This window comes from Ixodes scapularis, unplaced genomic scaffold, assembly GCF_016920785.2.
Source record: "Ixodes scapularis isolate PalLabHiFi unplaced genomic scaffold, ASM1692078v2 PGA_scaffold10__122_contigs__length_95168666, whole genome shotgun sequence".
Lineage (NCBI taxonomy): Eukaryota > Metazoa > Arthropoda > Arachnida > Ixodida > Ixodidae > Ixodes > Ixodes scapularis.
The window spans coordinates 70,774,865-70,796,064 of NW_024609836.1; the positions used below are offsets into that span (position 1 = coordinate 70,774,865).

Genomic DNA, 21,200 nt, shown 5'->3' on the forward strand with positions numbered 1-21,200 from the left:
TCATAAATATAATAAATATAAGAATCATTAGGAAACTACAAACCAATCTGGCAACCATAAAACAAAATGGCGGCGCCCAGTTATTTTTAATTTTGGATGCTAATCATAACATTTGCCGACGTCGAACAGCTGCATTAGCGGCGAACACGAGCTCGAGGCTGCCCGCGGGAATCTGTGGCTGGGCTTATTGTAGCAGTGCGTTTAAATTTCACTCTTGACAATCGCGTCTCCAAGATGAGGGACATCAATGCTGATAGAATGGCGACCTGAACTGGGACAACAACAAAAAAGAGCGATCTTCACGACTTCTGCTTATGGTCTGATCGGCTGCGCAGAAAATAGTAGCTGGCCGGAGCACCGTGTGAGTTTCCCCTGCTGTTTCTCTCGTAGATTCTGCATCACTCAAACAGATTCGTTGTTGGTACGTTGTAATATCTTTCGGCTTCATGCCTTTTCCCTGGAAGTTGCAACAAGAGCATAACAACCTTTGTCAAAGCTTGTAGGCTCGCATTTTGACGCCTATGACTGGGATTCGCTTACAGAACTGTCGATTTCCAAGTGTGTTTCCGAACGTTTGCAATGGACTGTTGTTTCTTCTTGATCAGGTTGGCCTTTGCGCAAGTAAGAGAGTAACAAAAGACACGTAGTACTTCCTTCTCCTCTATACCGCACCTCAAACGCTTGACGACACTTCTGTGTTCGACAGTTTTTAATCCGATGGTAGATAATGATCCGGTAAAAACCCGCGATAACGGGATCGCACCGCTTTGCAGGCGCTGAGGTCTTGTGGGTGGAGAAAGCATGTTCAAGATCGAGTCCTATGTGACTCCCCTGATCCTCAGCTATGTCAGCAAGTACGTCAAGAATATACGCCCCGAAGACTCGCAGGTACGTAAGCCAATTCAGAACGATCTTGGACCTTGGTGCATATTGAATTGGTTTACACATTTCTGTTTCATCGTGATCGATTGCGTTTCGACCGCTTCTAACTGCTAGTAGTAGTAGTAGTAGTACTAGTACTACTAGTAGAATATGTTTATTAAAAGGAAAGGAAAAAAAGAATAGCTTGACGTCAAATATTATGACGTAGTTCCGTCTAAATGTTTATTAAGCAATCCGGCAAACTTTGTAACTTACCAAGTTGCCGAAATTGGCTGATTCGAGCGGGTGAATTGAGGCGGCGACCAATAGTGCAGTCAAGGCCACGGAGTGAACGAAGCCAACATTGAGCTAATGTCATCACCATTTCCATCTTTTGCTTGTTTTTACTTCTCGGGGCAAGCAAAACGGGTGACGTCAGCAATGTTTCCTCTTGGCGCGCCTGCGCAGTACGCTTCTTGGAAGCCGTTCGGCAGCCCCGCTGTGGACCCGCCGTGGTCCCGCTGTTACCGCCGTCTTTCGCGTCACAACCGCCGTCGTCTCACCGTTTGTGATTATAGCCTCTCAGAGTTTCGTCCACACTACAAACACTACGTGCACAGACTTATGCTGCAGTTGTGCAGACGTCGTCGAATGTCGTAGACACCAAAATGTGGCAAAGAGTGCGGTGCAGATGACACTTCCGCCTGGGGCATGCTCTTCGTGCGTAGAGGATCACGTGACATCTGATATCACGTGATAGCCATGTTCTTGGCAGCTCGAGGCCAATGTTGTCAGACGGAGCCAAAGTTTCGGTTTCGATTTCTGCTGGCACTTAAAATTAGATTAAAAGATATATATCCTATTTATCGCGATTCAAATGACATAGTGTCTTTTACTAAGGCTTTTTAATGCGAAATCACTCATCATCCCAAAATCCTTGGAATAGGCCATATGCGAAATTTAGAGCGCCATCTAGTAGCGTGCCGAGAACTACGTCCGCCATCTTGTTAGTGGCGAAAAAACGAAACCAGAGACCCGACCGGCAAAGAACCCATGTAAACAAGTGACCGCGCTTCGTGCGAGAGATGCGACGCCAATGATTGTCGCGTTCCGCTGCGGATGCAGCGATAAACCTTCGATTTATGCATGACGTGAACGCAAATGTGAACAGGGTTCAACTTTTGCTTATTTTTATTTGTCACTTGAGACGCAGCTTTTGACAAAAACAATCGGTGACAACGCGAAGAAACATGCGGACGTTATCGCGCGGCGTGAATCCATTTACAACTATTGAACTGGGCCCAAATCTTTTTTTAGAAGCTGTACCAAATTTGTTTATGACCTTCTTTTTTATTTTATGTGCCTTGTAGTGTCGGCCTGCCTTTTTCTTGGTGCGTAAGCAGTTCAATTCGTGCGGACGAGACCAAGGATGTTAAACGAGGAAAAAAGATGGCAGTTTTTATAATCTACACCACCAACCATAATTGAAGATGCGTATGGTTAACAGTGGTATGGTTAGCTCACGGTTTGGGTTAGGTTCATAGCAGTGGCTAAAACTTCGATGTCGGCGGCGGCAAAAATTTACGTTGCGGACATCGAATGAAGCAACACGGGCGGTGCCAACTACATTTTACAACCTCCTTTTTTTTTTCTTTTTGTCGCTGCCGAGGTAGAAATTTTGTTTTGCGCAAGGAAGCTCGGGGGTAGTTTTGAGAAAGTCACTGCAGTTATTCTGCCAGGGTTGAATAAATCTTCAATAATAGCGCAACATCTGTCAACTGTGCTATAGGTCAATGCTATCTGAAAACAATTTTAGCCCTTTGCAACGCTTGAAAAAGATTGCCCAGGGCACAGTTTCTTTTTAGAAGAACACAGAGTGTTCCACCATAAAACCCTCCGCCAATAAAAACTAAAAAAAAAAAAACTCATTTTGAGTCATGTATTTGCGTGGAGCAGTATACCGCTAGACAGTACGACTTTAAGCATATTCGCATCGAAAAAAGGATTAAAAGTGTTCTCAAAGATGAAACGCATGACGGCCTAGTCCTTTCTGAGGCCTGTGCACACGCTGGTGACAAGCTTCCACAGCGAAAGCGTAGGGCTTGGCCCGCTGCTTTGACGAGGTTGTTGCCAGCGTGCACAGGCCTCCGAGAGTTTTGTCAGACAGTTGCGGTAGGTTGTTTAAACTGTTCGTCCACATAACATGGTAGCAAGGTGGAAAACAGTTGCTGCGCCATCGCACATTGCCCATACGGCTGTCTCCGATGCCTCCACCGTGCTTCGGTACCGACAACGCTTGCCAACATTAAAATGGCGACACTCTCAGTGTTGTCAGACCACAAAGCAATTTCGCATAAAGTCTATTGAGTGAAGTTGCCCTTTAGATAACTGGCAATGTTATAAGGGACTATTTCTCGTAGGATTGGTGCGAATTTTAATGAAAAAATTTATATACACCAGCCAAAAGGTCAGTCTTTGGTGACATAGCAAATAGTGGGTAAACAAAACAGATCTGGGCAACGTTTCGGCCGTAACGTCATATCTCAGCAGACAACCACCCTGCCAGCCAAATGCCCCCCCAAACCTGATTCATAAATCCGTCCCTGGTTCGGTGACAGGTTAAAAGTTCAGGGGAAGCTTTTTTCACCTCTTTCTACTTTAGCAGTTAGCAGATCAAATGCTGGAGGGGAGGCTTACAATGTGTGAACTAGCTTTTATGCTTCAATTCCCTAGTAGGAAATGCCTGCAGCAACTTTGAGAGGAACCTTTACGACCTTCAGCAGTATTATGGTGCCTGGAGCGCCATATCCTACCATGTCCTAAAAACTGATCCCTCAATTTACGGCCGCCAACGTCATAGACGTGTCGTCTTGTTGCCGGCCGCGATCCCGGCGATGTGCCTGGCAGCAATGGTAGACGTGGCAGATGCCCGTTCTGCCGCAGGTCACTCTCCAGCGGGATAGTCCGCGGAATCTCAGAAGCTTGGGAGTTTGGATGCCGCGACGATGGCGACACTCACATTCTCTCGTACTTTTTGCCAAAACTTCTACGCCCAACTGCCAGGATTGCGACTTCCGACTTCCGACTCCGGCTCCCGCGACATCATTTGTTGCCACTTCGGGATCTCATCCGATGCATGGGGGGATAGAACACTATACACACCAGTTAGAGATGCGCTCTACGACCTGTCAGATTTCAAGCTTACGAACCGTGTCGAATCTATGCGGCCCACAATCCTGGTTTCTTTCTTCAGCTGTCCTTGTGGGGAGGCGACGCGGTGTTCAGCAACCTCGACCTCCGGCTGGAAGCGCTGGAGCAGGAGCTGCGGCTGCCGTTCCGCCTCGTCAACGGCCACATCCACGAGCTGCGGATCCACGTACCGTGGACCAAGCTCACCTCGGAGCCCGTCGTGGTCACCATCAACACAATCGAGTGCGTGCTGCGTCTCGGCGATGCCTCCTCGGCTGGCTCGAGCGCTTCCTCGTCGTCTGCTTCGTCCGCGGCCACCGCGTCTGCTCGCCTCCGGAGAGTCAGGTGCACATTTGTCTTTGTCATTGTCTTGCTTTTTGAAAAGAGGCTCTAAAAGCAGCACGAAAACATTTCTAGGAATTTTGTTTTTCATGTTTCATGGGACCCAGTGTGCTGCCCACTTTTTTTCTCACCCCTTGAGGCTGATATTCTCATGAATACAAATGGAAGACGAATGTAGAACTGGAAGTAGACGCTTAATAAGGTGAACTTGTGCTTGTGAATAACACAAGCAATCTACTGCGCATTCTGCGGCCGCAACAAAGGGCAAATCTTCTGAAGCAGCACATTACCACTACTTTTAGGCCCGTGGTACATTTGGGCATGTTCTGAACCCACGGCAACAGCCGAGAATGAGCTGGAGCTTTTCAGAAGAACAAGCACTGATAAAAGAAAAAACTGGGCTGAGCGGGTTCCAATCCCGTTGCTCCGCGTGGCAGCCACATGCATTGTCAACTCTGCCAAGCGTAGAGCAATATCTTTTTACGAAAAAGCCATTCTTTTCTTTTTTTCTTTTAGCTCGGCGCGTCTTTCCAGTGCGGAGGGCTCTTCGCAGTCCCTGGCCCAGCCTCCCAGTGGCTATCTGAGTGGCCTGCTGCAGCGAGTGTTGCACAATGTGACCATTGTGCTCAACAACGTGATCCTCAAGTATGCCGAGGAAGACCTGGTGCTCTCTCTCAACATCAAGTCCGTGGAACTGGCCTCGGCGGATGCCGCTTGGCAGCCGGCTTTTGCCCAGCTCTGGGCGGAGGACCTCGTCCTGCGGAAGCTGATCTCCATGCAGGACGTCACTGTCTGCCTCGACAAGGTCTGACCCAATCGATTAATCCACTCATTCTCGTAGGAACACCTGCTTCATCTGGCACTTGCACTTCTAAATTTATCTGGCTATTAGTAACATTAAACTATGTTTGACTTTGCTATCCAGTTCAGTTGAGTTTATTAATGCTCAAATAAAAAAAATCCAGTGCAAAAGAAAAAATGAAATTAACCGGGGAGTTGTTAAATAAGATTTCAATTACTACATTGAGACATGACTGCAGGTTACCGGGATGTTCGGGCTTTATGTGTTGCATAATATGTGGTGTACAAAGCATAAATGTACTGCTAATTCATGATTGTTTATTCTTGTATGTCTTCGCAAGGTGGTCAGACATATATTCAAATGTTACAGTGTGAACAGGCCTTTAAAATTGAGCAGAAGGCGACCTTTTTCTTTGTGCTTAGCCTTACACACAATCCCAAGGAAATGTACATCTGCATGAGACTGGCTTTGGCACTTTTTAGCTTTTTAATGCACCCATCGAGAGTTGAAGGTGAAATCTGTCAACCCTCTCACCATTGTGAAGAGTGGTGTTGGTTGACTTAGTTTCAGAATTGCCTGATCCAAAACTGAAAACTTTCGACAACGTTATAAACAATCGTTTCTCATAGATAGTACAGTAAAACCTCGTTATAACAAAGTTGAAGGAGCGGTCGTAATTATTTCGTTATAACCATTAGTTTGTTATAGCCAATATCTATTTCTTCCCACTATAGCAAGCAAGGGGAATTATGATTACTTTGTTATATCCATTAGTTTGTTATATCCCATTTTGTTATAACGAGGTTTTACTGTACATACATTTGATCTTGCAAATACTGCAAAACCTTCGCCGTAGTGAAATGCAGTTTTGGGGTCACCTCATAGGTGGCACCGGCGTGCCAGTGTGTTCTCTCGTCATAAGAGATCACGGGAACTCAGTCGTAAGCGGGATAACAGTGCTTAGGGATGCTTGCGGTTTGCAGCGTGACGCCAGTGGCAAGATCGAGGCATACCAAGAGCCCCTTCTTTACCGCTGCTTCGTGGCGGGAAGGGTGCACATGCCCTATGACGGCGCCGGCAACCCTGTGGCAATGCGCTGCCACCTGTCCTGCGAGCGGCTCGACCTGTCGCTGACGGACCAGCAGCTCCCTCTGTTCCTGCGTCTGCTCAAGCTCTGCCTGGCGCTCTACTATGGCCGCCTCTCCTGCCCTCCTGGGGAGGAGCCGGCAGCGGCGGCCTCCTCGCAAGAACGCGCCGGTTCTCCCTCTTCCGCTTGGATGCCGTCCGGAGCCTTTTCCGGTGAGTGGTGGCATCCTGATTCGCCTTGTCTTGTCTAGTTGATCGGCTAATCTACCGTCTTCTCCATCTTTTCTACTCTGTCGGCTAATCTACCGTCTTGCTCTCTTTCTCGCCTAAACCAGCGTTTAAACATACTGTAAAATAACGAGGAAGTTTTCATGCTGAATCCACTTTTTTCGAAAGGCGCCACTTGTCAGAAAATTGGTTTTGAGTATTTTGAGGGTGAAAAAAATGAGCACCACACTAGTCACTGACAAGATGAGAATGGCAGGGCATCTTTTTCGAATGCCCTGCCTTCAGTATGCACTCATTGCCTTTCACATTGCTTTGGCTGCACATGCACACGCAAAGCTCCTGAGACGTTGTAGCATTATCGAAGCTAAGAAGCTCGTGCTGGAGGCGGGATAACCGAAACTCTTCTCTTCCGTTCTCATTTAGTCAGTGATTATAGAAAGGAGAGGCAATAACCCTTATTTCTAGGGTTGTGCTAATATTCGAATTTTCGACTAGTAGTTTCGAATAATATGCTATTCGATACTCACTTTGAGATGAACCAAGATATTCCTACTTTTCGAATGTTCATCGCGGCAGGTAAGCCCCGTTGAGTGCACTTGTCATTGAGCATTTGTGCACTACAGTAGGTGTCGCTTCCCTGTAGTGGACAGGTGCTCAGCGAGAAGCGCACTCAACGGGACTAACCCACCACGATTGTGCAAGAGTATATGTTAGGCAGCAATGTCTTGACAACCCCATACATCATTCGTGACTGTTTTTTTTTGTCATTTAAAATTGACAGAATATGTCAAATTGAAGAAAGAATATCACATACAGTATAGACCACTTACAACATAACCGCTTATAGTGCAGGACCGGGTATAACGCGGCTTTTTTAAACCACCGGTTCGCCTCCCATAGAACTCTATGTAATTACATACCACTTAAAATGCAGGCGCGCGAAGGGAAATACCGGTTATAGTGCGGTTTCTGGCCGGCGCAACGAGCACGCTTCCCTGTGCGACACTAGATAACGGCGCGAGCCGCAACTCGAGGAAGCGCGGAGAAGCGAAGAGAGAGGCTTCAGTTGCCATAGCGATGGAGCGACGCACATACGTGTCGTTCACGTACGTGCGTCCCTCCGGTGCATTGGCAACAACCGCAGCGACAGACCAATCGCAGGGCGAGGAGAAGTGTTCCCGCGCGTTGCATGCCGGTCGCGGGCCGGCTGCTTCTTTCCGCAAACATGGCGTGGGTTGTGATCGTGTGTGGAAGCTCATCATTCCGCGTAAAAGCGCTATCCTTGACTGTGAATTTTCGTTGTGTGTCGCTATGATAACCCAGCATGTACTAGAAGGGAAGATCCGCCTACTCGTGTGGCGATGTTGTGGCGGCACTCTCAAGACAGCAGAAACGCCAGTGTCGTCGTGTTTGTTTATTTCGACTACAGTGGTGCTTTCTAAGCATTTGTGTTTTCGAACGTCGCCCGGATTTCTTATTTGGAGCATTTCATGCCTGTGCTCATGTTGAAGGTATTACTGGCGCGTACCGTATAAAGGATGCAAATTTTCACGCGTTTTCATCGCCGGAGAAAAGTGATTAGGGTTAGCAATCCTGAACGCTTGCAACGTCCGTCCGCAACCCGCGACGCCGTTAAAAGGCTGCGCCAGGCAAAAGTCACTCATTTCTTTCAAAATGGGTGACACACTTGATAGAGAAGTGTACTAGTCTGGTGAAATAGTCTTTCCTCAAACTAAGCTTTATTTTTCATGTAACATAAAATAAATTCTTTTACAAAGGTAAGTTGTCTCATGGCATGTATTTTGGCCTGAAAAATTGATGTTTTGGTTATAGCGCGGTACCGCTTATAGTGCGGATTTTCGCGATTCCTGCGACATACGTTATATGCGGTCTACACTGAATAACAGGCAGATTTATAAATCCTCTCAATTACGATAGCTGCAACAGATTTGTTGTTTACGTGCCAGAGTTCATAACCATACCATATTAACGAGAAAAGAGTCAAATTACAGGCTAGCTGGTGGAAGTCAACCATTTCGTCGTTTACCCTGAGACTGGGGGGTTTTTTGAAGAGCAGAAGTAACAGAGACCTGTCTGTTTTTTCTGTTACTTGTGCTCTTCAAAAAAAAAACCAGTCTCAGGGTAAACGACGAAATACCATATTTATTTGAAAATAGGTCAACCTTTTTATGAACAGACCTGTGTGTCTACTTTCTCGCAGAACCTACGAAAACCAATTGTTCAGACTTATGAAAGGAGCCATCAAATAACAAAGCAGAGACAACATTTGAAATGCGATCCACACAGAACTTATTTCTGTGTCCCGACGTTATCGGTGCCTCGTCATTCGCTGGACGTCTTCCGTAAATCGCAGTGATTGGCTCTTGAACGTTGCACAGAAATGCACGCACAGGCATTGTTCACAAAAAGGTCGACCTATTTCAATTAAATGGGGTAGTTGTATTCAAATTAACTGAGCTTAGAAGTGTACAAGTGGAACAATCTACACAAGTTCTGTTGAATTTTTGTTTATGCATGGTGCACAGTTGTGAAAGGCTTGGGGAGACTATTCTATATTCTATCAAAAAATATTCAGGCAAAATCCCTACTCGCTTCAAATTCACTTTGAACTTAAAATCCACTATTTGCACATGCCTGCAACCACTTCACCAACTCCAGGGGGGGGGGGGGCGCGGTGGCGGCGGCGGCAAAAGATAAGCCACAGTAGGTCACAAAAAGAATGTCGGGGGAGCTCGGTCTAGGATGCCACAGCTCAATGGAAGCAGCAGGATCTATTTTAATGCAAAAGCATTAACTGTCCAATGGAGTGAGCTAACGTCATCAATTTGAAGCGTGAAAACGGCCCCTAGTTTCCGCGATCCCATTAGGAGCAAAGTAAAGCTGAAGGATTTCGCTTTCGGTTCCATTGGCTGGCGCGCGTCGACGGGGCTTCCATTGGCCGCTGCGCTCGTCAATTTCCACGACCGCTCACCCCATGGCGCTGTGTGTCCATCAGCGTGCCGTTAACGCGGAGCGTCCAAGGTCAGCGTGCTCGGGGGAGCACGCGTGCTGACCGGCGATGAAAAGTATGCAGCAGACAAAAAAGGGAGCGGACGAGTGGCTTCATGTTTTCGCATTCACAACTCATAAGAAGTGCTTAGGTGTACCTCGAGGTTTTTCTGCCTATGGCTTTGCCTGAGGGAGGTCTGGCGTTCGCTCGAGCACACACTGAGCTCCTTCCTGCTGTTTTCACCCTGTGAATGACTGTAGGAACCCAGTTTGAGAACCCGCGTCTTAAACGCTTGGCGTCGAAAGGCTGGTTTTCACACTTGCGAGCGCCTACGACAGAGTGCCTCAAACCCTCTCGGGATCTCTTACTATGAGAAAACACGATGGTGCCATCTATCGAGTGGCCGTGGCACACGCGGCTTTTCGGTATATTTTTTGGGTTGTTTTTGTGAATAATTTTTTTTTTTTTGTCTACGAGTTCAACATGTATTCTAAGGTGTATCACTTAGTCGGGGCGATGTCGGCACACCGCAGAGGGCGGAGCCACGGACGACCAGGACCAAGGGTGGGGCGCCTGGGCCTGGTCGATGGTGCCCCAGATCCTGCCCGCCTGGGAGGAGGAGCCAGGCATGGAGGGCAGCCCGGGCGACGCCCATCTGGGGGACGCCGCCCCCTGGCCCACCCTGTACCACCTGGGATGCTACGTGGAGAAGATGACCTGCATCTTTAAGGTGGGGCTCACCCTCGAACCACTGAAGAAGCTACGCTTCGGAGCATGGGTTTTTAAGGACCCGGGGTTCCCCAAGATTCCCCGAGATTCCTCGAGCTCCCAAATTTTCCTAACCGTCCCTTCCTTGAGCAAAACGTTTGGCCAGTTTAAAGGAACACTGACACCCTCCAAAATATTTTTTTAAATTTTTTGTTAGGCAATTTATTATGGTGTCAGCCCAATCAATGTTTTGCTACAGCGTCGCATATATTTTTAACAAAGTAAAGAAATGCAACTGTTCGAAACCTAAACCGAAACTGGACTTGGGAAGAAGACGAATAATAGAGAAGGAGAGAGTTAGCAAAAGTCACGTGGCTGTGCAAATGTTTTTTTTAATCAACGTATTTGCAGCTTTTTAGAAGCCACAAAAAATGAGTATCATATTTCTGTTCTATGTTTAATATTGAGTGTGTGCCTTTGATGACCCACGACTTTGATTATACTTGATGATCGTTTCAAAACCATAGAAAACGGCACGTGACCACAGAAAAGAGTGAGTGTGACTGAAACCGGCCAGTTCTTGATCGGCGGTTTTTGGGCGGAAAGAAAACAAATTTTAAGCTGCAAATCGTGTTCTGGGTAGTTAGGCTCTCATATGTCATGTAGAAATAAAAACATTGGCGATCCTAAATACCCTGTCAGTGTCCCTTTAAGCATTATTTTACCGGGGCTGAGCCACCTATTGGTGTGTTACTTTGAGCCAAACGCTCTTTAGTATGCATGTGCATTATTGTTTACGAGGTTTGTAAGCTTCTGTATCGCTTTATTGGATCAGTCCTGGGACCGAGAGGCGTTCTTTTGTTGCCAATCGGAATAAAAAAAAGTAGAATGAGGCTCTTTTTTTTTATATACTTTGTGGTCACTACCAGATAGACACGTCGAAATACATTGCGATATATAGAACCTTGCCGAGAAGAACCCGGCACAACCGCCACGTTAAATCAGATTGGTATTCGACGGATCATTTCAAATACATATATTTCTTCTTTCAGTCTATAACTTTTGGCATAAGCTGCCTTCTTGTTTTGTGAACTGTGCTGATGTGGTATCTTCTGAAAATGAATTTGTAAGCTTTCAGAGTATGTAATGTTTTTTTTTGTGTATAAAATATGTATCACACCTGCTCTGGCCTCACGGCTGGCAGTTCTAATGAAAAGAAAAAAAAATAACAAAAAGCAGTTTCTTGAGATTAGAAGTTCAGAACCTTTGCTTCAGTGTAACAACATGCCAGCCATCTTGGCACTTCAAATCATGGTTGCCGGTGATATAAAATTTCACTTTAAATGCCAGGAAATGCTTTGCTGTCATCCAGATAGGTTAAAACAACCCGCAGCAGGAAAGAACGGCGTCATCTGGGCTTTCCCACACCCTATCGAAAGCTCAGGAAGTCCTATCTCCAAAAAGTAATGATTGCAAATTACGCCCACTTCATAATTGGCCCTCTCCTGCCGACGATCTACGTGCAGACGACGGCGGAGGAGTCTACGGGGAGGGGCACGCGACGGCAAAGTTCGGCGGGTCGTCCGCTGGTTCAGTTGGAGCTCCACGGTTCGTCCGCTGAGCTTGCGCTGCGAGGCGTGACCTGGGTTCACTTCCAAGCCGGGGTGACCGGTGCTGCCATATCTGGATCAGAACGCTGTGCCTGTGGTTTCGAAGAGACGGCCCGCAGGGGTCGCCACAAGGTGAGGACAGAATTCGGTGACCTTGCAGACACCGGGGTCATCGAAGCCCCAACCCCCTGCGGTGACTGTGTTAGCCTGTTGGGTGTGTGCGTTCTTGTTTTTTAATGGAAATTTAATTCTTTTTGCTCGGCGGTGGTTATGAAAAGAGATGTCACTTCATGGACGTAGCATACATCCGAGACTACAGAACTGTGCAGTCTTATTTGTCCGCATGACATCACGGTGAGCTGACAGGGCATGACCTCCTGACATTACTATGCGGCTCAAGTGAACAGGTTCATCTTTCACAGGAGCTTGGTGGAGACTTAGTAAGCATTCTCTCGTATCTGCTTTAAGATTTCCTTAAGAAAACTAAACGTGGAAGAACAGAGCACGTTTTCTCTCCTTCTACGTTAAATTCTTTCGTTTTGCACCGTATGAGCACGCTCGCCTCCAAAAGTGTAAGGTTTTCTTTTCTTATACATATATTAAAACATTAGCTGCAAGTTGGCGCTGATTGTGCCGTGCGTGTGCCTTTTCTTAATCTTTGCATTTCCCGCACTGTTGGAGTTCCGTCGCAACAAACGGCATCCGACGTGTGTTGAAAAGCGGTGATGCTTATGAAATTAAAGAAAAGAATGCAGAGATAGAAAGCACGAGAATTGCAATGGTAGAAGAGTTGTGGTCGTGGCAGCCAAGGTATTTTGACCTGTGCTTCTAAAGGCTCATCAACATGCTTGTGATCGCTTTTAATTGAGTGCCTCAAAACTTCTTAGGATCTCTTACAACGAAGGGACAGATGGCACCATCTATCGGCTAGTCGGGGAAAATTCGTCATTTCCGTACATTTTCTTTCTTTTTCGTGCACCATTCTTTCTCTCCTGGCTCGAAAAGCTTTTGAAAATGTTATGAACAATCATTTTTCACGAATAGTACATAGATTTGATTTCGCGAGTATCGCAAGACGCTTGCTGTCGAAAAATGCAGTTTCAGGGTCACCTCATAGGTGGCGCCAGCGTGTCGGTTTGTTCTTTCGTCGTAAGATATCGCAAGGACTCGACCGTAAGCAGATGCAAGTGTGTGAACGGGCCTTAAGGGGAGACCCTGGTCTTTAACTTTTTTCTGTCAGTTCTTATGTAATATATATTAAATTTTAGCATCTACCGTAAGATTTTTTTTTGCTAAGCGCACGCATGAGCTAAATGTTTCCTATCCATTAAAGTTTTCAAGAAAACTTGAGTTTTATCACAAATGTTTCTGCCCAAATCATTTACAATACCCCCATCAAAAATAATGGCACAGAGTATGTCGGCGTGTCCTACAAACAGCAGAGAGTGCAGCAAAGCCATTGTTATAATTTTAGCATCATCCTGAAAGGAGTTATAACGAGTTGAAATCTTTTTGACGATAAATAGAAATGGGGCATTAAAGTCTTTGCCAGTTAAGACATTTTGTAGTTATAATTTTTCAGAAATACTAGTCTTGTTGCACTTTCTGATTTATGAGGTATTAAATCCTAGAAAAAATGTACCGTAGGCATAACTCAGTTGTGACAAAAAAATTAATTATGAAAAAAAAAATCTTTTTAAAGCATGTTTAAAAACAATCTTGATGGAAACTATGAATTGAGTCAACTATATAAATGTGCACTTCCCGAGTGTAGTACTTGCAATGCATGTTGTTTTTAACTTATAAATAAAAAAAAACATTTTTCTTTAAAGTTTTGTGTTTCAAGATTAGGGTTTCCGTGTCAAACTTCTTCACAAACTGTCTACGTCCATCTCCCGAGCAGGGGTTGTCGACCTACCTCCGGGCGGGCGTGACGGCTGGCAGCCACACGTACAGCCACCTCACGGGCTCCCTGTTCGACCCCCTGGCCCCCGAGAACTCGGGGCTGCCAAGGGAGCCCGAGCCGGGGCTGGACGGCCACGTGGAGCGCCTGACAGAGCTCGCCATGGCCGAGCGCTTTCCCGCCCTCTGCCTCGACTACCTCTACGAGCTGCAGGTCCCCGAGGACTGGGACGGTGAACACGTCTCTCTTTCTCTCTCTCTTATTACTGCCTTCTCTTTTTCTGATTGAGCTGCACGATTTTAATCCAGGAGTTCTTGAAATGTATAGATTGAGGAAGCTTTCTCGACTGTTAGGCGAAGAACCCCTCCCAGTGTTGATGCAAAAGGCATTGCAGAAACCTGCATACCATGTAAACAATAATGCACACATCATACCCTGTTGCAGGTTAAGAAAAGCAGAACCAGTTCATCCCGCAAGGCCCTCCACTCTTTCCACTTTAGCGAGCGAACGCTGGAAAGAAGGAGAGTCCACCCGCATCCTGTTTAGCGTTTTCTTGCTGAAATGGAAAGAGTGCAGGGCCTTGCGGGAGGTGCTTGTTCTTAAAGGGGTCATGAAATGCTTTTCCAACCTTTTCCTGTTAAGCTTTCCTGCTGAACTCATAATTCGCGCATTCTACCAAGCAGTTCAAGAAGACGGAAAGGGAAGAGTCTTCTCTTGCTCTGACTTTCGTTTGTGTACTTGGACACATCCATTCTCCCCCTAGAAGATTAGCCCGTCGCTCAAAATTCTGACAAAAGGGGGTTTCCCCACTTCATTCACCTTGAAGCTGACAGTGCTGTGGAAGCTACATGCTCGTTGGGCCTACCACTTTTAACCACGTGACCACGCTCTCTCGTGCATACCCACCCGCCGAGAATGAGGTCGGGTGATGAAAGGGAGGCGGCTGATTGGTCCGGCAAGCGCGTAGCTCCCACCACAATGTCAGCTTAGGGGTAAAGGGAATAAGTGAGGTCCGGTGTCGTGTGACGTGCGTTTGGACCCGTTGACGCGCTTCGAGGACCGCGGATGTATCACAGTGAAAAGGCAGAGGGTTTACGAAGGGAAGGAGGTACGAAATAGTCCGCTGTGTTTTCAAAATTTCGTACCAAAAGTCGGGCTTTTGACTTTCTACCTTTTTCTTTTGGCCCACTGAATGATTTGCTATTAGTAAAATCCCAATCCAAATTCATTTATCTCAGCCCAAAATTCGTTTCATGGGCCCTTTAAAGGGACACTAAAACACCCCCCTAAAACATTTTAAATTTTTTTTTAAGGCGATTTAGTATGGTGCCAGAAGACTACCCAATCAATATTTTGCCACAGAGTCACATATATTTTTAATAAAGCAAAAAAATACAACTGCTCAAAACCGAAACCGAAACATGTGAACGGAGGCTCGGAGGAGAGAGTTGCCGGAAGTCACAGGGCTGTCGCACCCTACCCAGTTTTTTTTCCATTCCTCTCCTTCTCGGGCGTGTGAAGCAGATGACGACAATGAGGACGTTGCTTGAACCATTTGTCGTGCGACTGTTTGTCGTGCGGCCGGTCCCTCGTTTGTCGCAGCGTTAAAGGGGGGGTGCAATGATTTCCGGACTTCGGTCAAAAATTTCTGGAAGTTGCCCTCTGACACTTCTGAAGTAAAGAACAGAAAACCGATTTCGCCTGCGTGTCCTAGTTGTTGCGTAAAAAAAAAGATAAAGATTGGCATTTCGGGCACCCCTCAACTCACTCCCAGCCTTCAGGGTCACACCTGGTCCCCCTCCTAGTGACGTCGTTCGGGGTGCCGTGTAGCTTCCCGTGTGCTATCTCGGAGGACGCTTCCTCTCCCTCTCTCTGCTGACATTAGCGGGCGTTATGCTGCGGCTTAGAGCCGAGCGAGGTCATGTAATCTTTTCGCCGTAGTATCTTCGGCTGCCACTTGGGGCTGCAGGTGGAGGGAAAAGCTAGACTTTTGCTTTTCGATTATGCAGCGGAATCGCGACATTTTTAATGAAGGAGGTGTTTTCTTTATCCTCCGGGACACAATAAACAAGGTAAAAATGACGAGATGCAAATTCTTTTAATCATAAAATCGTTGCACCGCCCCTTTAATCCGTTGTGCGCCGCCATCGCATCGTCTAGCCCGCGGTGCTTCGGCGTATTGAGAATGACGTGTACATCTACTTCCTGTGTTCTGGGGCCCTATGCTACACAGCAGGACCAAGCGGGATGAGGGACCAGGACAATGCTGTGATTGGTCAGCAGCTCGGTGCTGACCAATTGCAGCAGACGACGTTGTTCCGGTCGCTTTGTCCCGCTTGGTCCCGCCGTGTAGCATAGTGCCCTTGTGCAACAATGTTTTTTATAAACATATTTGAAGCTTTTTGGAAGCCACAAAAGATGCGGTCAATCTTCTTTTCTATTTTTAATATTAAAAAAAAAGTCAAATTTGGGGGTTTTACGTGCCAAACCAACGACGGGCATCTGGCACGCCCCAGCGGAGGACTGAGGATTAATTTCGACCACCTGGGGATCTTTTGACTAGCAACCGAAAGCTCGGTTACATGGCGTCTTCTCCGCAATAAGCCTCCGTCAGATATATTTTTAATATTAAAATTTGCCTTAGATGACCCACGACTTTGAATGTATTGAATGCATCAGTTTGAACGGCACATGACCGTAAAAAAAGAGATGGGCGCCCCTGAAACTGGCCAATTCTTGACAGGCGATTTTTAGGGGGAAAGGATACGAATTTCGAGCCTAAAATTGTGTTCGGGGTAGTTGGGCTTTTGTCCGTCATGTTCAAATAAAAACATTGGCATGCATAATTACCCTGTCAGTGTGCCCTTAACCTGCAGCAGGGTATAAGGAGTATACTTGACGGTGACAGCGCAGGAAAAATCAATCTCACACCAGACACTCAGTAAGACAAGCACACGCGCTGACAATTGGTCAGCGCGTGTGCTTGTCTTACTGAGTGTCTGGTGTGAGATTGATTTTTCCTGCGCTGTCACCGTCAAGTATGGTTCACCAACTCGCCCAAGCTTCCATCCTATCAAGTATAAGGAGTGTTCGGATCATAGTTACGCATCAATGGGTGGCTCCGATCCGCTGAAATGGTGCTTAGACTATATAAACACTTTACTCGGGCAGAGGTGGTCGATAAAATTGGGGAGTTCGGGGGCCTGTGAGGGCATACTTTGCAGAGCTCCTGGGTTCTTAGGAGCCCAGTGTGAGAATTCATGTTATAAACAATGGTATCAGGAGCGTAGCAGTGTTTGAAGCCAAAACTGATGGGGCACGTTCCGAACATAAGGAAGGTACAAAGAATACACAAAGCCTGACGTTAGATGTACTATATCGGTCTGCTTTCTGTAGGTCTTGAAAAGGCGACGTTTCGTGAAGAGACTGCATTTTCAAAGAAGGTTTTCTTAGCAAAACGTCAGTTGCAACTTTGCAGCTTCCAATGGGCTTCTTGTCGGCTTCTTCCTACCATCTTCGAAAACTTCTCTATTTTGTATGCTGTTTGTCGGGAATAGTTGTGTGCTTGCTGTCTTAGGTCTGCGGCATGTCACAAAAGGAACAGCTCACTCTCTATCTATGATATGTCATGAAGGGATTCACCTGTTTTGGATCAACTGCGTGTAGCAAAGAGTCCGACTGAGTAAACATCTTCAAGGGTAAAAAGGAGGGGCTGTCTAAAAGCGGGCTATTTGCAGTTTAGGGGCCTTCTTCTAGTGTTCACAAGTATGCACGGGCTATGTGGGGTTTCCACTTGCCGGCTTTCCAACAGAACCACCGGTCGATGTCACAAACACGTTTTCCCATGGTACTGGTTTTGCTTTATTGAAAGGCTGCGTTACGGAAAAGCCAGGACAACTGGCCAGCAATTCACACTGCCTGATAGGCATCTTAAAACTAATCCCTTGGCTGCCTTTTCTTTTTTACTTCTTTTTGTTCCCACTGTTTGAGCACACTGGTCCTTACAATGGTCGTATCTTGCTTGTAACCGCATTTCCTTCAGATTACTTTTGCTGTGCGGTTGCAGAAAGATTCTAAAGTAGCCATCTTACTTGGCAGTGGTCTTGGAAAGAAAAAAGCATTTGTTAGATCTGTTAAAATTTGGTATCCTTTTAATTAAGTTAGCAAAAGGAGTCTAGATGGCCCTTCATGTTTTGGCCAGAACGTTTAAAAGAGGAATTTGCCTCGTTAACAAATTAGAATATGAAAGCTCTCTTTGTCAATGTACAGCAACCAATTGCGAATTGTGCTGGTCATACTTTGCACAACAGCTAAGAAGTGATAGGAGTGACAAATAATTATTTATCAAGCATTTTATTTTCTCAGTGTTCTTATGTTCTCATATTTCATTATGAAATAAAGCAAGAGTGAAGGCTGCTCCAAGTTTGCGAGCCTTGAGACATTGTGTTAAGATTACGAGGGCATTCGCAGACTCGGAGGAGGCAGTGGAGATCTCTGCTGCCTTCCTGGAGACATCCAATTGGGTGGAGCGCTCGCTGTGCCGTTCCGTGATTGGTCCCTCCGTGGTGGACATCACGAGCGGAGCTGTTCACCGAGTGCTGTGGCTTGTGGAGTGCGCCACAAGCGTGCCACAGCGACCTGCCTACGGACCGGAGGAGTTTGGTGCGTTTGTTTCTGACTTATATCTTTTGCACTTTTCACTCCTAGCTTTGTTGCGTCACACTAAGGTGAACCGGTCTTAGTCTGCAGAAGCAAAGTTTTAATAAGCAATTCTTCATCAAGAGAGTATTAAACATAGAAAAAATTGTGAGCAACAGCACAGGCTTTGTCTTCGACATTTCGAGGAGAGCCTGCTCTTTTTCAAGTGTAGAGAAATAAAAGGTGAACAATGTTTCGGAGATTGAGAGAGAGAGGGGAAGCAATAATGAAGAGACGCACGTCGACCCCAAAAACAAACTCACGCACAGGGGGCCACATTTGCAACAACACACAAACTTGATAAAAAAAAAACAATGAAAATCCGGTTATGGCAGTCTCCAGGGAAAGCAGAAATATGTAGTGAAAGGCGACGCACCCTTTATCTCCACGCCCGCCCTAAAAACAGAAATAACAAGATAGGTAAATCAAAACTATGCGGGTCACCAGAAAAAAACAGTAAATATTAGTGAAGCGAACAGCGAGCACGGGAGACGATTAGGAGATGCAGGAAGCCGTAAGCCACATTCTCGGTGTAACTGGACACGCTGCGTGGGGCGGCGTGAAGGCAAATTGCAACCTGGTGGAAGCGTTAAGTTTGGATAAGTTTGGCCTGTTAGAGGTTGTTGGCTCAAGGTCGTGTAAATAATAAACCTAAAAAAATTGTTTTTCCTTTTTTTTTTTTAATTATTTGATGCGATTGGGGTTTGCCTGAACCATTGTGTCAAAAAATTTTTAAAAAATATTTTTTTTTTAGGTTTATTATTTACATGACTTCGAGCCAACGTCCTCTAATGGGCTGAACTTATTCAAACTTGGCGCTTCCACCAGGGCGCGACTACGGTTTTTTCTGGTGACCCGCACAGTTTATAGTTATTATTTCTGATTTTAGGGCAGGCGTGGGGCTAAAAAGAATGCCGCCTTTTACTATATATTTTTGCTTTCCCTGAAAACTGCCATAACCAAATCTTCATATTTTTTTTTAGCATGTTTGTTTGTTGTTGCAAATGTAGCCCCCTGTGTGTGAGTTTGTTTTTGGGACCGACATGTGTCTCTTTATTATTGCTTTCCCTCTCTGCCTCGATCTCTGAAACATCCTGCAACTTGTATTTCCCTACACTGGAAAACAAGCAGGCTCTGCTCGAAACGTTGACAGTAAACCCTTTGCTGCTGCTCACTATTTTTTCCTACGTCTACAGAAGCAGGGAGGTGAGTTAGGAAATCTGGAGATTGCATAAATGTGATCGTGTGTGTTACTTTATCTTTTCATTTCGCTACTTCGTGATGGGTGCTTGAATCAAAGTATCTTTCACATTTTCTTTTTAAAGCATAATATGTTTTAGGACTGAATTCAAAGTCTACTAGAGTACCACAAAAGGCTGTAACAAGAAACGTAACAACACGGCCAGGTTTATTTTTTCAAAAATCACTTTCTCCCTTGGCGGGAGTCAAACCAACAAGCTTTGTGTCAGTAGTCTCCTATTCCACCTTTACTCTACCAGAATGAGTTGAAAATGTGTAATTTCAGCTACTATATATGTTCTCGTGTAGCTCAAAAAAATTATTTGCACTGCTATCGGGAGAGGTTACAAGATATCACATGATCATGTAATCATTCTAAGTTACTTGATCAAATATTTCTTTTAAGTTACATGATCACACAATCATTTTAGGGTATGTGATATCACATGATCATGTAATCACTCCAAGTTACATGATCTCATAATCACCATAAGCTACATGATTGGGCAGTGTCACATGATACACTATGATGTAAGTGACACGATCACGAGGTTAGTGTCATGTGATCACTCTCCACTAAATTCAGCAAGAAAATATCATACGTCGTCTTATAACAGTCCTTCAAGTTTGCATTTTGCTGGTCTGGTCACCGAGGAGTCGTATATTCCCGTCTTTCTGGTGCCATATTTCAGAGCCTGTGCACTTCCCGCTGCCCCTGCCCGACGAAGAACAGCTGGAACGCATGTCTCAGTTTGCTCCGAGCCGTACCTACCGGCTCACGGTGCTCAAGCCCAGGGTTCGTCTGTGCCCCAGCACCCACTGCGCCGGCGACGCACCTCGCCAGCAAACTCTCCTTCGTAGGGTATGTTTAATTGTGGTAACATCGGGGTTCCCTGATTTTGTACAGGGCTGGGTTTCATAACTAGAGCAGCACATCAAGCTCGACAGACTCGTGGGTCAAGGTCATATAAGCAGCATAGCCCCATAAAGCCGTGTTTTACGGCAGTAGCTGTTAAAGGCTCCTTCCACCACTGGAAACGATGTCCGTCGTCGTCGTAGTTTGATGTTGTAGTCGGCGTAGTAGGGCATCCGTCGTAATATTGCCATCCGCTTGAAAAGAAATCACTTGCCACTCTCGGAATTCGATCCCGGGTCTGCCACGTACAGAGTGGGCGCATTACCGCAGAGCTATGCCACCACAGCTTTGACGGTTAGTTGGATATACTGTATTTGTGAAACAAACACGTCCATACAAGTCTCTTGTAGTGTCTGCCAGATGACCATAGTTACCGCGATGGGAAATACTTCGTCATTTATTATTTATCTTAAATTTAATCAGAGTTAGATGTTGAAATTAGAAGCTTCGGTTAGGTGGTGCAAGCCACTGCCCAATTAAAACTGTTTTAGCCATATCCATCCATCCATTACCGTTTAGAAGACGGGCCTGCGCATTGCGTCATTGTTTGTGGATTCCCGAGCCTCCTGCGCCACAGTGCGTCTTTCAGCGGCTCCTGAAAGACGCGC

The 21,200-nt window shown here is 46.0% G+C and overlaps 1 protein-coding gene across 1 annotated transcript in view; it reads left to right on the top strand.

Annotated features, from left to right (window-relative positions):
- The first annotated feature begins 85 nt into the window (after positions 1-85).
- LOC8030701 (vacuolar protein sorting-associated protein 13B) overlaps positions 86-21,200 on the top strand; it is a 121,284-nt gene continuing 100,169 nt past the window's right edge. Inside the window, exons 1-10 of the mRNA XM_029974111.4 lie at positions 86-361; positions 774-888; positions 4,115-4,395; positions 4,909-5,197; positions 6,178-6,493; positions 10,052-10,248; positions 11,753-11,968; positions 13,740-13,971; positions 18,210-18,401; positions 20,369-20,538. Of these exons, the coding sequence (XP_029829971.2) occupies positions 802-888; positions 4,115-4,395; positions 4,909-5,197; positions 6,178-6,493; positions 10,052-10,248; positions 11,753-11,968; positions 13,740-13,971; positions 18,210-18,401; positions 20,369-20,538 (1,980 nt within the window). The 5' untranslated portion in view covers positions 86-361; positions 774-801. The remainder of the gene's footprint in view (positions 362-773; positions 889-4,114; positions 4,396-4,908; positions 5,198-6,177; positions 6,494-10,051; positions 10,249-11,752; positions 11,969-13,739; positions 13,972-18,209; positions 18,402-20,368; positions 20,539-21,200) is intronic.